Source organism: Aspergillus alliaceus, assembly GCF_009176365.1.
Source record: "Aspergillus alliaceus strain CBS 536.65 unplaced genomic scaffold BDW43scaffold_31, whole genome shotgun sequence".
NCBI lineage: Eukaryota > Fungi > Ascomycota > Eurotiomycetes > Eurotiales > Aspergillaceae > Aspergillus > Aspergillus alliaceus.
Genome location: NW_022474714.1, coordinates 273,210 through 289,310, shown reverse-complemented (window position 1 = coordinate 289,310; position 16,101 = coordinate 273,210). Strand labels below are relative to the sequence as shown.

At 49.1% G+C, this 16,101-nt stretch overlaps 8 protein-coding genes across 8 annotated transcripts; 3 read left to right on the top strand and 5 right to left on the bottom strand.

Annotated features, from left to right (window-relative positions):
• BDW43DRAFT_281242 (uncharacterized protein) lies at nt 1-423 on the top strand. Its single transcript, XM_032042480.1, has one exon. It carries the CDS (start codon nt 57-59, stop codon nt 228-230), a length of 174 nt encoding a protein of 57 aa, XP_031898812.1. The 5' UTR covers nt 1-56; the 3' UTR covers nt 231-423.
• Nucleotides 424-910: 487 nt separating this feature from the next.
• BDW43DRAFT_130965 (CAMK family serine/threonine-protein kinase) lies at nt 911-4,493 on the bottom strand. The gene is made up of 4 exons (XM_032038185.1): nt 4,362-4,493; nt 3,229-4,278; nt 2,750-3,150; nt 911-2,700 (listed from the first exon to the last, which is right to left on the bottom strand). Exons 2-4 carry the CDS (start codon nt 4,114-4,116, stop codon nt 963-965), a joined length of 3,027 nt encoding a protein of 1,008 aa, XP_031898811.1. The 5' UTR covers nt 4,117-4,278; nt 4,362-4,493; the 3' UTR covers nt 911-962.
• A 721-nt stretch (nt 4,494-5,214) lies between these two features.
• Nucleotides 5,215-6,490, bottom strand: BDW43DRAFT_301392 (threonine aldolase GLY1; the record flags this gene model as incomplete). Its single annotated transcript, XM_032045036.1, has 3 exons — nt 5,215-5,321; nt 5,389-6,342; nt 6,403-6,490. 3 exons carry the CDS (start codon nt 6,488-6,490, stop codon nt 5,215-5,217), a joined length of 1,149 nt encoding a protein of 382 aa, XP_031898810.1.
• BDW43DRAFT_130941 (uncharacterized protein) lies at nt 6,488-7,204 on the bottom strand. Its single transcript, XM_032038184.1, has one exon. It carries the CDS (start codon nt 7,001-7,003, stop codon nt 6,641-6,643), a length of 363 nt encoding a protein of 120 aa, XP_031898809.1. The 5' UTR covers nt 7,004-7,204; the 3' UTR covers nt 6,488-6,640.
• BDW43DRAFT_301391 (uncharacterized protein) lies at nt 7,012-8,785 on the top strand (the record flags this gene model as incomplete). Its single annotated transcript, XM_032045035.1, has 2 exons — nt 7,012-7,292; nt 7,354-8,785. The coding sequence occupies 2 exons, from the start codon at nt 7,012-7,014 to the stop codon at nt 8,783-8,785; spliced, it is 1,713 nt and encodes a 570-aa protein (XP_031898808.1).
• A 261-nt stretch (nt 8,786-9,046) lies between these two features.
• On the bottom strand, nt 9,047-11,445 carry BDW43DRAFT_281227 (RNA exonuclease). Its single transcript, XM_032042479.1, has one exon. The coding sequence runs from the start codon at nt 11,321-11,323 to the stop codon at nt 9,119-9,121; it is 2,205 nt and encodes a 734-aa protein (XP_031898807.1). The 5' UTR covers nt 11,324-11,445; the 3' UTR covers nt 9,047-9,118.
• A 1,307-nt stretch (nt 11,446-12,752) lies between these two features.
• BDW43DRAFT_281226 (PICOT family protein) lies at nt 12,753-14,135 on the top strand. The gene is made up of 2 exons (XM_032042478.1): nt 12,753-13,690; nt 13,848-14,135. Exons 1-2 carry the CDS (start codon nt 12,968-12,970, stop codon nt 13,920-13,922), a joined length of 798 nt encoding a protein of 265 aa, XP_031898806.1. The 5' UTR covers nt 12,753-12,967; the 3' UTR covers nt 13,923-14,135.
• Nucleotide 14,136: 1 nt separating this feature from the next.
• On the bottom strand, nt 14,137-15,894 carry BDW43DRAFT_281225 (putative Gamma-butyrobetaine hydroxylase subfamily). Its single transcript, XM_032042477.1, has one exon. The coding sequence runs from the start codon at nt 15,777-15,779 to the stop codon at nt 14,349-14,351; it is 1,431 nt and encodes a 476-aa protein (XP_031898805.1). The 5' UTR covers nt 15,780-15,894; the 3' UTR covers nt 14,137-14,348.
• Between the last annotated feature and the right edge of the window lie 207 nt (nt 15,895-16,101).

The following is a 16,101-nucleotide window of genomic DNA, read 5'->3' as shown; positions in this document are numbered from 1 at the left end:
GCTAAAGGTGATTTGGCTTCCCATTAAACCCGCGACCGACTTTCATTGGCTAATTTATGATGAAAGCTGCGACCGGAAATATTCCAGAAACCAAACCCGCAGAGCAGCTGTTCCTGGATCTCCCTATCCAAGTCGACCTGAACAAGGATACCGGAATGCAGGTAATAGAGCCTTGGGCTAGCATGTACGTCGATGCCATACGTGACAGAAGATTCGGCGATGCTGTGTAGACACGCTATCGTATTAGTGAAGACGTGGAAAATTGAATTGTCGGAGGTTCAAATAGTAAGACCGTGCTTGAGGAAGATGCGTTGGAAGCTAGGGTGAACGATCTAGAAGGATACGCTGAGGCTTATCATTCTATTTAAAGACCAGCAGTGCAGATGGGCATAGCTGCATAATAGAGATTATTCGGAGACTTGCAGAGAGGGACATCGCTCAGCTTGAAAGTGAACTTGAAGAACGAAGACCAGCTCATGAATGGTCGCCGTAGAGTTGAGAAGAGTATATCTAACCTTGTATACATCATGTCGTGCAGATAAGTGCAATCCATAGAATTTCCACAAAGGTCAAGACTCATTTTCAAAGAGTCGAAGCCGCAAGGTAAAAACTAAGTATGGTGTGAAAATAGTCGTTCGCTACTGATATTGTACAATGTCCTCATTTTGTCACACTAATTCTATAGAGTACGCTTTTGCAATGGCATATTATTTGCTCTTTTTCATTTCTTATTTTTTGAATTTTATGTTCAGACCAGTTTCCGACGCTTCCGACACTTATGTCGTGGATATACCAAAATTTGAAACCATTATCTCCATAAAGAGTAGAGATGCAAAAAAGCTGGCTCCAAAAAAATAAATAAACAAGAATCATGTGCAAGCACTAAATCCATCCAATCATGACCAGATACCTCCAAATATTACCTCCATACAGTTCATCTATGTTTAAAGTGTCCTCCCTGATTATTTCTTTTCATTGCGATCTTTCCGCGCAGGAAGCTGGTTCGCAGCCGCATCCTTGGGCACCAGGATCTTGCGTATGGTGAACCCCTTTTCATTCTCCGGCCGGGTACAAGCGCTGTCCCCATGGTAGAACTCGCATTTAAATTTCAAAAATTTGTGGCGATGTTGATAAATCGTGATAATATCCCCTGTGTAAATCTTCCCAAAGTGAAACCCTTCTCGACTGGTATCCCCTTCCGGCCCTCGGCGTAGCTCTGTATCGTTCACCCATATGCACTTGCGCGTTTTAGTTGAAAGTATTGCCATCACACCAGGCACAGTCATCCAATCCCGTCCCGCTCTTATCTTGGATTCAATGGAGGGAGCCCAAAAGGTAACTTCCAGCGCATACGCTGGAATCCTCGTGTCCATAGGGTCGGGGTAACAGACGGTCGCTTGAGGACCCCGACCCCACGATGTCATTCGATCTTCCAGAGGGATTGTCAGTTCGAAAATTGACCCGGGAAGCGTCGTCAACTTGCCCAGGAGAGTTCGAGGTTTTGGTTGACGCACGATTTTCGGATTCCCAGTAGGCGCTGGATCGGCTGGTGCATCGCCGGCTGTTCTCTCAGGGTAGTCTAATATTGGCTGCCCGGTCTTAGCGTCAATAGTGTTTGCCAATTCAATGTCGAAAATCTCCCCTGGAATTGATTTGGACTCTTGACGATCGTCTTTGGCACGTTGCGCGGTAGTTTCGGGGCTGGAGCGTTCACTGGCGGTATCAGGCATGGGTAACTCAATCCGTCGGCTGAAAATGGCCGGCTTGGGGGTCTCGTTACCAGGGCTGGTTCGCCGAATTATCTTCGCTTCCTTTTTCTCTAGAATATCCTCCTGCTTCGCTCCAATTACCGGGATCTCGACGACTGGTGGATGTTTGATTGATGTGCCAGGGTGCCACGAATTCATGTTCAGCTGCCCAACAAGTTTCTCAGCTCCCATCAAACTTGGGGCAGACCCACAAATAGGGTCCTCCGGAAGGGAAAGAATGGAGTTAAGGCTGTTGCCGTCGCTGACCATCGACTCACCGGCTGAAGAAATGAAGTCATTGATGCTGAAGTTGTCTCCTTCAAACGCATTCATATTAGCACCCAGAGCACCCGAGCTTCCTAGTACAGATGGGGTGATTTCACCGAAGAGGCGTTTTGGTGTTGTGTCAGCAGCAGTCTGCACTTCTTTCAAGCTTTCAATGTGTGGCAGAGACGGGTAACGAACATCCGTTGGGGGATAATCAATCCTCGGCCTCTTGGATTGCGCTAGGTCGCTATCGTCTTGCCCAGCCGAATCTTTGGGTTCTGATTCATCTTTTATTGAAAGCTGAGATGCATCCAGTTCGTCTTCTACATCCTCGCCGATATCTGAAAGCTCACCCCGGGCATCGGGGTACATCTCGTCATCATCGTATTGATCCACATCTTCAACACTCGAAATCCAGGGATGCTGGAAGCACTCTTGTTCTGTCGGACGGGCCTGTGGATCACGGTTCAAAAGTCGAGTAACAAAATCAATGCCCTCTTCTGACACGCCTTCGTTGCGCAACAGATCAAAATCGGCGTCGGTAGTCATGATAGTTCGCAACATTTGGGCTCCTCTGTCATCGCCCCGGCCCATATATGGAGGAACACCAGAAACGATGTGGTAAAGCACCGCTCCAAGCGACCACATGTCGACGGACTGGCTATACGGAGAAGTTTTAGGGGGTCTGGCAGTCAGTGAGGTTTCGAACAAAAAGTGCTGACAGGGTAACGTACGGATCACCTAGCCTGCGCCTTTTCCTAACTTCACCGCGACGATAGGAATCATACTCTGGGTAAACTTCAGGGGCGCAGTAGAGGAGGGTGCCACAGAATGTCTTGAGGAAGGTCTCCTCCTGCACTACTTTTGACAATCCAAAATCCGACAGCTTGACTCTCAATGGGTCGAGCGAGGAAATCAGGATGTTATCCGGTTTGATATCTCGATGTGTGATCCTACGCTTATGAAGATACTGCAGCGCATGCAAGACCTGGCGGGCAATCGTCCTGACCATATCTTCAGGGATCTTGCCAATAGTTTGCAGGTATGTAGACAATTCTCCGCCGGGAACATATTCCATGATAATGTAAATCCATCGATCATGCTCGTGGTGATCAATATATTGGACAATATTAGGCTGTCCAAAAAAAAGACAGAAAAGAAAAGCATTAGTTAATAAATCGTCCTTTGTCTGGGTATAGATTTTTTCACTTACATGTTTGAGGTCTTTCATGATCTTCATCTCATTATCCACTTTCTGGTCCAAGATGCCATTTTTCATGAATCGTCGTTTGTCAAGCTCCTTGGCTGCATAGACTATCCCATGCTGCTTTGTGGCAAGCTTGTAAACCGTTGCGAAGGCACCTTTTCCTATTTGACCGGTCACATTGTACATCGGTCCACCCGTCCAGTGCATCCCGAAGGTATTAGAAACCGTCCATTGCAAGACAGGCTGTGCCGAGGTCTGGCGTGGTTTAAGCTGCGTCGTTCCTGCCCGGTGCTTTTGAACCCGCTCAAAATAACGCAGCAAATTCTCTGTGTACTGCATAGAGAACCCTTCCCGGTTTGGAATGCGGACAACGAATCTGACTTCATCTGTTGTTTGGTCGCCGTGAACCACTTGAATGACAGACCCGTTGGTCAACATTCGACTGTTGTCTCTCTGGGCTTTGCGAAGACGGCAGTTGTCTACAATGGTTCCATTGGTGGAGATATCCTCAAGCATAATGATTCCATCCTCGGTGAGGTAGATACGGAAATGTTGATTTGAGATACGCTTTGAGCTTTGATGATCACCAGCAAGGAGGAGATCGCAACGAGCTTTGTTGCGCCCAAAGCAAAAACCTGCACTTAAATCCTGCACTTTCGATGACAGCCTGAGTGCAAGGTCCAGAGCTGCTGAACCTTCATACACTATGTCTCTTTGGAGGATATGCTGAGGGGCAAAATCGGCAGAGGCAGTCACTGCATGGTGAGCAGCAGGCGAACTGGGATGCAAGATACAGATTATGTCCGACACATCCTGCTCATGTAAACCAGAGTTGTTGTAGCCCATGCGGCGGGGGTCCGTGCATGGCTGAGTAGATTCTTGAGTCGCTTCCATTTGGTCTGGGAGGTGATGAGGTAGGGAGTGAAGTCGTCCAAAGCTGCAAAACAAGGTGTCGAATCTACTATCAAAGAAGAGGATGACTTAGCGTACATGTGTTGATGCGTGAATATGAAGAGATGTTTGCATAACCAATACAATCATTTAGAAATCATGAACCTACCCAAGTGTCAGTTCTTCCTAATTCATAAAGCACTCATTGCGATATCATTGACCATTATAAGAGTCGGAAAGTCCCTTACCTCATGAGAAATCAACAAGAAAGGAGCACCAATCACAAGTTGAGCTTCAATATACCCCTAGCTTTCCAATGGGTGTGATAAACTATGTGCACAAACCTGAGACTAAGAACAGGGGTTGTCTGTACTGAGCCAAAAAGCACCAAAAAGAATCCTCCCAAGCTCTGTGAGGTAAAATTATATTCCTAGTGCCTCGATGACAACGGGTATTGGGAGGGTAAATTTGTAGGCAGGGTAACCCAGACCTTAGCAAGCTCGCACGGAAGGTTATGGATCGGATTCATTGAACAAAGGAATGACAGTTTGGAAGTTCGGGCTATGACTTAAAGTAAGGGAAAGGACTATGTCTGTGAGACCGTTGATGGATTAGTTTGGAGCTTTTGATTAATCAGGGACCGAAGGACTCGAAAACTCACAGAGTTGACGTACTCCCCATCCACCATCCACTGCACAATTCGAAGCGTGACTGTGACAATGGCCTTAGTTTAATAGGGCAAGTCAGCAACAGGGGCGCGACAGGGTGCTCTCTGGCAGGGTCGTCGTCCAAGAAACAAGCAGTGAGGCTGAAGTGAATAACCCGCAATTTATTTGGAGGGCGAAGGACACCCCAGGCATCAACAAGACTCTGCCCAGGCACCAAGGCTTATATTGCCTGAGGCTGAAAGAGCACCTCCAGCCAATAGCAAGGCAAGGTCGTGACCTCCGGCGGGAACCAACCGTGGATGCCAATGTGGGGAATTCGATCTATCAACTCGGGCATGTGCCTAACCCTGTTCATCCGAGATCTGGATATGTGATACATTGCATGATCAAGCATTTCTGCGATTTCTACAATTGGATCGAGTTATCCCGGCATCTACCTGCTACCGTAGGGTTTGCTTTGATCTGTGCTACGTTGATAGTTCCCGCTCATAGCCAACCCAAACACCTCACCCAGACGCGCAATCGCTTCCTCCGATACCTCTGGGATTCGAGTCAGTGTCCGCTGCAAGGATATTCCTAGGCAACCCGTAGATCGATGGGCACTTACGGTAGTGAATTACAATCCGATTGCCCAACAGTTTCAGATTCCTTTCCTTTCCTATTTCAGCAAGGTCATTGGGCCCTAAGCCGGCCGCTTCAAGGTTCAGCCACACCATGTTAGTCTCTACTGGCTGAGACAGCTTGCCCCCGAGGTTTTGCCACATCTCAGCAACCTTCTTAGCTTTAGCATGAGTTTCCCGAAGCTTTCCTCCCTGACCATGAGGGTCTGGTCCGAACGTCTCGTCGACGGCTACTCGGGCAGCTGCAGCGATCACCCCTGCTTGTCGGACACCACCACCAATGGCTTTGCGAAACCACCTAGCTTTCTTGATAAACTCACTGGATCCAACAATAATGCTACCAATAGGCGCACCGAGACCCTTGGAGAAGCACAAGCTCACGCTGTCAAATAAACCAGCGTACTCGGGTAAGCTACCGGCCCCAGACACCACCGCTTCCCAGAGCCTTGCACCATCCAAGTGCACCTTAATCCCGTTCGCATGTGCCCACTCTGTAATCTTTCGGGCCTCGGCGAGCGGCAGGACCCCGCCATCCAAGGTGTTTTCCAAACTAATCAGCTTCGTCGGACAATGATGGATATCATCGTCAAGCACCGCATATTTCTGGATATCCTCCAAGGTGAGATAGCTGCCATTCTTGGGGTCGATGGTTTGGACCGTTGCACCGGTCAAAGAGCTGACTCCTCCAGCCTCGTAGCAAATAATATGAGAGCGGCGATCGCACAGCACGGAATAAGGTGGCTGTACTAGATGAGTTCGAATGGCAACCTGGTTGCCCATTGTTCCGGACATGACGAGCAAGGAATCCTCATGGTTGGTGCGTTGGGCGACATAGGCTTGGAGGTCATTTGTCACCGGGTCCTCACCGAAGACATCGTCTAGGAGCGAAGATTGAGAGATTGCTTCGAGCATCGCCATAGTCGGTTTGGTCATTGTGTCGCCTTGTTGACGTTATCTCAGCGTGTTGGAAGAAAACAGATTATACCAATGGCGAAACTTACTCCTCAAATCGAATTCCGCCGCCCCAGCACCCTTCCAGGTGTTGGGTTTGTTATCAGTGCCATTCGAGGCTGTCGATAAGCCCGCCATAACGATTCTTTGACCGTATCCGACTCTTTGAGCAGAAGACGTCGACCGAAGCAAAGGTAACGGTCGAATGAAAGCGCGGGAGAATGGTCTCATCAAGATTTATCGTGGGAGTTCCAAAAGGATGCGGCGAAGAGGGGAAGCGACAGTGACTCAGGCGCCTGTACCTTTACCGAATGAAGACATTCCGAGAGTGTCATGCGGGGAGATCCTGAAGAATACCGTGTACAACGCCATACGGTAAAACGGATACCGACTCGGAAACCATGCCGGGGAAAAAAGAAATGCCCAAATTAGAATGACGACAGACGGAAACGCGTGCGGTTCTAACCCATACCTCAAAAGGGAATAGTCGACCCGCCGACGTGTCCCCAGTTGCAGCTGAGTCAGCAGTCGAGATCCCTCTGGACTTTTTGCGGCGTGGGAGAGCCTTTCAACGTCCTCGCATTGACCCTCCAACCCTCTTGCAGGTGGCGTACGGCATATCGGACGCCTTCTTGTAGGTTTTGGGATCATTGTTCACAATGGATTTATCGTCATTGACCCGCTCGGCCATCCTGTGCCAATGTTCTCGGTGCTCGAGTTCCCTGGCGGCTCTCGAGAACGAATGGGCCAAGCTTTCCAACTCTTATTCCGTCGCCGCAGGGTGGCTGAGCGTCGAGCTTCACCGGATAGCGATCTCGTCGGAGAAGAAACAAATACCACAATCTTCGGACCTTACTATACTTCGCGGACGGATCATACAGGAAGTCTCCTGCAAGCTCTGTCAGCAAAAACTAGCCGTGTTATGTTCGTTAGAGAATGGGTAAGTCGGGGTAACACCGAGATGACGATCTTACGCATGGATAGTGACTAACGACACCAAGTCCCAATATCTTTTGGAAGCTATCCAAAGTATCATTCAGGGAGATCGTCACCATGCGCACTGTAGAACCTACGTTCAAAGATGGAATACTCGAGCGCTTGATCCATCCGCCTCAGAAAGAATCTACCCGCCGAGACAGGACCTCCATTCAGCCGGGAGCTTTGGTACCAATCGAATCATCAGCGATGGAACAGTACGGTACATCTGTGGAGCAACAGATTCAACACCAAGGACTGAGCCTCGACCATATCTCAAGTTCCGTGAGCAACCTACATGATACGATGTCCGAGCTAAAAAGTGCATTTACTACACTACGTATCGAACTAAATGGCCCCGGTCGGTTCTCTGACCTAGGAAACACCAACAATGATTTCAATATGATCACGACGGTGCTGAAGGAACTCAAGAACAAGTCCGAAGAGATCGAAAAGCTAAAACTTGAAAACGAGGCACTGAAATTGAAAAACCGCTACGCGGAGGAACAGAATACAAGACAGCAGCAGCAACAGCCACTACCACCTTCAACACTAGCAGTAACCAACACACTTCCAGAAGTCCGGAGCCCGGGATTGCTCCAAGCAGGCAGAAAACGACCATGGCCGGACACGTGGCCTAGCGGTCGCACCCAACCGATCGCAGACTCGTTCGACGATGGCGACGATGATGAAGATAGCATCGATTTCTCACTGGAAGATACACACATTCCCCCAGTCAAGATTCCTTTAAGGGCACCCGAAACCGACGCGACGATGGATACACCTCAAGCCTCGATAGCACCTGCATCTCCAAACTTCCACATCGAAGTCAGCCAGTCGGGAGATCTACCCCCGCATTGGGAAACATCAGAGCTCAACACAAGCACTGAACAACAGGCCATTCTTAAACGCCCTCGAATGTCTCAAGCCGCTAGCGAGAGGCCACCCTCCAGCGGGGATACAGATAAAAGAAAACCGGGGCGGCCACGCAAATCCCTAAGCCAAGCCTCGAAGCTGGATCTCTCCCAAATGCAGACTCCTAGGCCAACGCCATTAAGCGAGCAGAACCTCAACCTCAGCAACAGTTCTCAAAAAGAGGATCATCATTCCACCACCAGTCCCAGCCAACGCCCAAATACAACAGAAAACCGTCCAGGCCGCTCCCGAAGTTTACGCAGTAGGTCTCGACCGCCTCCTCGACAGTCAACAGGTGCCGATAACCATTCATCCGAGCAGGAGACACCAGGCAGTACTCTTAATACTCGACGGGGTGCAGAAGCTTCAGAAACCCCTGGCCAACAGTCCGGATCAGGGAAGGAGAACCAGCCGACGAAGAATGCTGATTCCGAAAACAAACGTGAAGCGCAAGAGAAACGAAAGGCACAGGTTGCCGCGCGCGATATGATGGCACGCTTAGCTATGCAGCGTGAAGAAGCCATGGAAACAGAGGCTCGTTGATACTACGCTAGACTGGAATTCTATTCATGTATTATTTATTTCATTCACCATTTCTCCCTTTGTCTTAGTCGATCCCTTTGGACTTTTCATTCTTATTGGCTTCCTTCTAATTTCTTCGAATTACGATGCTGTACTACACAAAAATGGGGTCAGTTCTTGGTGGGTACACGGAGCTGGAGCAGTGGATGGGCTAAATTGTTTTTCTTGGGATCTGGATATCTCAATATTATTCGGAAATTATTCTGTCCAAATGTAGTTTTCCAACATCCATGCTGTACAGGGGTATCTACGCTATCTCGATAGCCCGCAGCATCGAAAAACCAAATATAGACTCTATTTGACACACATGAAACCACAGCCATCTCGGGCTCTCTCACACGCTTTTTTCAGGGCTAGTTCCTCAGTGTCCGTCCATTTCACAGTCAACTCGTCCCATGGCTTCTTGGAATTGAATTCTTCCCGGAAGCACTTATGCATGGCCTGGAGCCGGCTGACCTCGCGTGGGTCTCCAGTACCCGAGTAGACCATAAACAACGTACACGGTGGAAGAGACTCATAGACACGGTTAATATGAGAAACTGTGCGCGATACTGTATCAATGAGACTCTTCGGAGCAGTTTCCGAAGGAGCGGAGGTAGTGGTCGGACTGCCTGGCGTTGTTTCAGGGGGAGAGACTAGAGCCGTGGATTCGTTCGCATTTTTGGGATCTGGTATCCGGTTGCACCAGCCTCGATAAACTTCTAGCTCTCGCATCCGTGCCCAGGTAAAGTCTACTCCGCCTCCTGGGATCGTAGTGTTGCTTTCGTCCCCGTTAACAACTGATGCGATTCCCTTTACTACATCCTCGTCATCACTGCATCCGATCGCGACGGTTGCCTGGGATCCGAACCCACGCTCGGGGCTACCCCAGTCGACAACCGCTCCGGTACGGCCTTCGCCTGTTGTGTTCGACTTGCCTGGCCGTGTAGAGCGTGCGAGGCGCTTGAAGATACTTTCATTCGCGGCATCACTTGTTCCCCACCGCTCGCCTTTCTCACACTTTAGTTTCACCAGCTCGAGCACGGCGCGGGCGTCTTCAATGGAGTCATGACCAGTCTGACCCTTCTGGATCTCTTTGCCGAGATACTTCTGAGTAAGCCACTTCAAACTGCACTTGAGCGGCGGCCCACGGGGGTGGGGGTAAATAATTGTGGTGTCGACAATGAAGGGGTGCGCAAGTTTGAGAGCGTTTAGATCCGAATTGAGTGAGTGGCCAACTAGAATAGTATGAGGTGTAAGGATAGTAAGGAGCTTTTGCTGAATATCAGCGAGGGTAGTCGTAACAGGATCCAGCATTTCCTTGGTGATCCCCGAAAACCGGGTAAGGTAGTCAATCACGGGCAACTGCGGCTTCACGAGCTCATCCAGTACGACTTCGCCGTCCCAGCCGACCAAGCTTATGCGCGTGAGCTCGGACTTTCCGCCCTCCGTGATACACATCTCACAATCCAAAGACAGTACAGTACGTCCAGCTGTCATGCTTCCCTGTTGGATCTCAGCCTCGGGAACATCGCCTTCCTCTATGTTTGTGACATGAGTATCAACCCATCCAGCTTCAGCGTCCTGGCCAGTTCGCTTGCGCGCTGCTATCAATTCTGATCTCCCATTATCTGTTCTGAACAGTGCTGGATGGAGGACATAGTCGTTTTCACGGAGATCCGCAAGAGAGCTGATAAAAGTGGTTATCGGAGTCCGCCTGGGAATGAAACTCTTATCCACCCGTGCCTGTTTAGGACCCTTCTTTTGACTGTCTTCCTTATTCTTGGGTAAAGCCGACAACAAGACCGCTTGAAGCGGCGAATGGACTTTATTATACTTCGAATCACCAGGCGCTTTAATCGGCCAGATGTGAGGAAATATATCTGCCAGAGGTTGTAACGGTTCCGGAAGTCCATCACGCGACAACGGGCGAGGATTGAACCGATGAGACCGATCTTCGAGAGGCAATCCCTGTTTCCAACGATTGAAATCGGCTGTTTTAGAGTCCTCTTGGCCCTCAGCAGCTGCGGAGTAGTTCGACGCTTCCTCCGCAGGAGGTATCAACGGGACAGACCCATCAAACATGCCTATTTCCAGACCTGGTACCATTAGAGCCACTATCTTCCTGACATGTCCGGAGTGCTTGATAGAAATCCACTGTGGCGCAATGCCGTCCGCGAAACAGTAGAGTAAGAGGCCTTGCAGGTCTGCGATCCTAATCGAAGATTGTAGTCGCCCATCGACGTAAGTAAGGACCGGATATTTCGTCTTCTCCCCGTCCACCCGCTTCTTCTTCGATGGTCGTTGTACCACCATATCGTTCTTGTCCTTTTTTGGGGTATCTTTAGACAGCATATCCTGAGCCGTAGTAGGTTCACCTTCTTCAGAGGTTTTTGAGCCTCGAAGCAGAGATAATGTTTGCGCTACACCGAGTCCATTGTTGGAATTGGACGTGTCATAAATCGGGGTTTCATCGTCTGAGTGACCGCCGCCGGCGCGCTTGCGCTTCGTTCCTGCCATCACGGAACAGCTAGCGGAGAAGGAAAGTCTGGTCTATAGGATCCGCTAGAAGCACAGGGGTTTAACAGGAGCGCATAAACCGGTACAGGCGGTATCCCTCCTCTTTGCGAAGCTTTGGATCGTCTTAACCAGAGAATGACTTCGACAATGCTCGGGTTTTGGGGCTGGATACTATTCGTCACTGCGGTGCGGAACGGATTTATCGATCGACTTTTTGTATCACGTGCTGATAGCGAATTGACATGGATTCCCGGCCAATCATCGCAGAGGGCTATTTAAATTCAGTTTCAAGAACAATCAACACAATCTACCTAGTAGAAAGCAGATTTATATCGATTTTGACATTAAAATAATATATACATTCAACCTGACTCTACTATAGGTGTTGATGTAAGAAACCCAGGTGTCCCGCAAGCGATAAAACCCCTTACTGCCCTTTCCTTTTCGTTTGCCTCTTTTATACAGCAATACCCCGGGATAACAGAGCTCCATATATGAGCGAGTGGACAAACACACCGGGGATTAGATTTAGGAGAGTGATTTCTCTAAGGCATCACGCATCCAGGATACCAAGAGAAGTAGACCCATTGCCACAGGTAGCTCCATTGGTTGAGTCGCCAGTGTTAGATGGGGCCAATGAGTAGAGTGACCTAAGCACACTTAATTCCCTGTTCTCTCGTTCTATGTAGTTATTTCTATCCTCCAACAGAGATACCTCGGTTTGTAATGGGCTGATTTCTACGTTTGATCCGACGGCTCCTCTCGCAGTATGATGCTATGCTCAGTCGGAGAACTATAACCTGGATCAAAGACGTCTGAGCCTAACTGACCATGTTGATATTGACGATTTTGTAAGATTTGACACGGAGAAAGCTATATAACTAACTATACCAATAAATATGCAGAACGAGTACCCGATGTGTTGAGATACTTGACATGAAGATGACAATATGCGCTGTGCTCATCAGTCGGAACAGGATGTGGCTGTTGAATAGCTTTTCCTATCCAAGTTGCCTTGAGAGATGAGGCATGGCCATATTGGAGACACTGCAGCAGTTAAATAAAGCTTTGCCAATCACTTTCCTCGCCTCTTTTATCCTTTTTCAAACGGAGATATGATACAGATATAAACCTTAGGTGTCTGTATAACTCAGTGAGCTAGTATCTTAGTGAGACCGTTTCAGTCTCAGCACGTTTATGATCCATATAATGTGAATTGAGGATATTGGGAATAACAGCCAGTAGACGAATAAGAACTAAACATTCAATAGATCGATGCTAGTCCTGTAAGACAGCTGACTAATGCAAATGGCATCATCGGAAAAACAAGGAGGCGAGCCCCACGTTCCCCATGCAGAGCCAAACAGAGCCCGTAACAAACGCCGGTTCGATCTGATAAGCGGCCAAAATTTCGCCTCCGACCGATCTTCCATTCTTTTTCCCTCCTCCATACAACCACTTCCAGGCGCATCTCAAGTCAACTCGGTCCGAGCTGTCCTCTCACTCACAGCCCAATCATTGCAAAACCAACCCTACACCCAGACCAGAACAACCCGAGCCGACCAGGAAGTCGAACTCAAAAAGTAAAAAGGCGCCATCCGAGTCCCAAACCCCGCGGCAACCAGAAAACGCAACCCCGCCAAAATGTCGACCCTAATTGAAATCCCCTCGGAGGAACAGTTCACCTCCCATATCACTAACCTACCCCCCGCAACCCTCCAAGTCCTCTACTTCCACGCCCCCTGGGCCGCCCCCTGCACGCAAATGCGCGCCGTGCTCTCCGCCCTCGCATCCCAATACCCCCCCACAGCCCCGGTAACCTTCATCAGCATCAACGCCGAAGAACTCCCTGACATCTCGGAAGACTACGACGTAACCGCTGTTCCCTTCGTCGTCCTCGTCCGCGACGGCAAAATACTCGAATCAATCTCCGGCAGCGAAGCCACTCGCGTCCGGGATGCCGTGGAACGCTGTGCCGGTGGTGCAGGCACAGCAACAAAGCCGACTATCCCGCCGCCATTGTCCGCTGTGCCGAGAGAGTCTGGGCCAGCGACGGCCACGCAGCCGCCCGTGAACGCGAACGGGGCGGGCCTGACGCCGGAGCAGTCGAAGGAGGCGCTGTTTGCGCGGTTGGCGGATTTAGTGAAGGCGGCGCCGGTGATGCTGTTTATGAAGGGGACGCCGAGTGCGCCGCAGTGTGGGTTTAGTCGGCAGCTTGTGGGGATTCTCCGCGAGCGGAGCGTGAAGTATGGGTTCTTTAATATTTTGGCGGATGAGGATGTTAGGCAGGGGTTGAAGGAGTTTGCGGAGTGGCCTACTTTTCCGCAGTTGTGGGTTAATGGGGATTTGATTGGGGGTTTGGATATTGTAGGTTTTCTTTTCTTTTCTTTTCTTGTTTGCCTTCTCCCTTCTTTCTGTTGTCGTCCCATTTCATTTTTTTTTTTTTTTTTTTTTTTTTGAATGGGGGTTCTGGTTTTTTTTTTTTTTGTTGCGGTTTTTGTACTGACTATATTTGATGAAACAGGTCAAGGAGGAGATCAGCAACGATCCTAACTTTCTTCTCGAGTTCTCTGTGAACAAGGCTCCTACTGCTGCTTAAACTTATAGACAAGGGAAATATTGCAGCTCTTTTACCATTATATTTTGTTGCCTACTTGCTTTGCAATGATTGATTGTTAGATTTTAGGACAGCGATGCCATGATTCTCTTGTGCTCATTTTTCCAGCTCGAGTTCGATACAATTTTTAATTTTACTTGGTTCTTAACAAGTGGATAAGAGGAGTAAAAAAAGTGGATATATATATATATAATCCAATAATTATATACAGTAGCCATTCCAAGCCCCTCTAGCACGCTTTCAATAACAGCAGCATACCCCTATGCTGATATACCCCCAGCCGTGCTTAATGAATCCGAGTAAAAAGACACCGTTCCCGATGCTGATGCCGTAAGCACAGAACAGGCTTTTTCATACCATGCACCTCCCACATCCCTCGTTACCTTAATAGATACTTGGTTTCTCGTTTTAACTTTCATCTTCCTTTATCTGGCCCTCTTCCTTTTGGCTCTCCGCTTTTGACTGCTGTTTCGAGTTAAACCATATCTCAGGATATTTACGGCTCATCACAGCGAACTGGGACAATAATGCATCCTCATCGACGTAGGCGCCAGCGAGCCAGCGCTGGCCAGTAGCGGTATTGAACTGACGACGGGCGTGGAGCACACGGCGGTTCTCGAAGATAACGCATTCACCCGGGTTCAATTTCAACTCGAAGATGTACTTCTTATCTTCCAGCATATTGGCAAATTTGTTTAGAGCCTCAAAATCATTCACGGTAGGAGAAAATGAGCGTCGCTTTCCGAACATTGGGGCCTGGAAGGGAGGGGAGTAGTTGGCGTGTGTCAGCTTCGTCGCCTTCGTCTTATCATCCCGATAAGTTTGGAAAACAGGCCAGTCGTTAGTGTAGACATGATCGGCGTGATTATACTCGTAAGACAGCCGGAGATTGCACAGAGTAACAAAAGCTTCGCGGTCGTCAATGCGGAGTTGATTAGCGACGGCGAAAGAGTCTGCAAACAGCGACTCGCCTCCGTCGCACGAGTTCTGGAGGCAATGCAGGAGCTGGAATCCCGGCGGTTCATTCATGTACATCAGGTCCATGTGGAAGCCCAAATACTGATTCGTGTAGGCGACATTCTTAGCCTCAGGCACGGTCCGGACATCCCAAGTTGCACCATAGAAGGTATTCCGAAGGGGACCCATGCGAGTTGCGATTTTCTCAACCTCCTCGCGGGAGTCGGGGATACCCTTGACAAAGAGGAGACCGGTTCGGGCCAAACTGCGCATAGCGTCGGAGAAGGTAGATTCGTCATTCATGTACTCTTCGTATGTGACCCAGCGATGCTTATGTTCGCTACCCCACAACTGACGCTTTCTTCTGCGACCGGAAGGGCTATACGGGTAATTGGCGCTGGGTTTCTTTAATTCTTCGTGGGAATACACGGAGGTATGCGACTCGTCGAAACCTGGGATGTCATTCTCCCACTTCACTTTCAATGTTTCCCCATCCCAGTCCACGGAGCGTGGTTTGACATTCTTGGGAATGTCGGACATCCGAAAGTTGCGTTGCTTTGAGTGTTGGTTTACGCATAGTGGGCATTTGCAGCCGTCGCGCAGGAGCAAGTGCATTGCCGGGATATACCGATTTGATGATGTGGGGAGTTTCATGCCTTGGGGCCCAATTGTGGGAGTGAAAGGGGCCTTGGAAATTTGAGACTCTGAGGACTCTTCGCTTGGTGCAGAGTCCTCTTTTGGGACAGCTACGGGCTTCGAACTAAGGCAAGCATCGTCGCTGCCGCCGCTCGCTGCAGAGTAACCACGGCGGAAACAGAGAGGACGGGCTACGGGTACAGTCGCCCGAGAGGATCGAAGAAGTGTAGCCAGCAAACGAACCATGTTGGATCAATGGCAACCACAAGGACCCTCCAGGGCGTTGGGAAGAAGAGAGGTATAAGAGAAGGAAAGAAGCAAAAAAACAACAAGAGAAGAGAAACATCACCCCATATGAAGAAAGCCGAGGTTCAGGCACCAAATTAATTTGGGATTAGGGTTCCTTCCCCTTTTAACCATAAAGTGCGGAGTAAACTTACACCCGTACCGTTTCTACTGTAACATACGGTTCTAGTCTGTTATCCGTACCGATAAGGTAATAAAAACATAGGACTTGCAGTTCTTTTGATTTTCTTTTCTTTTTTCTTCTTTTTTTTTTTTTTTTTTT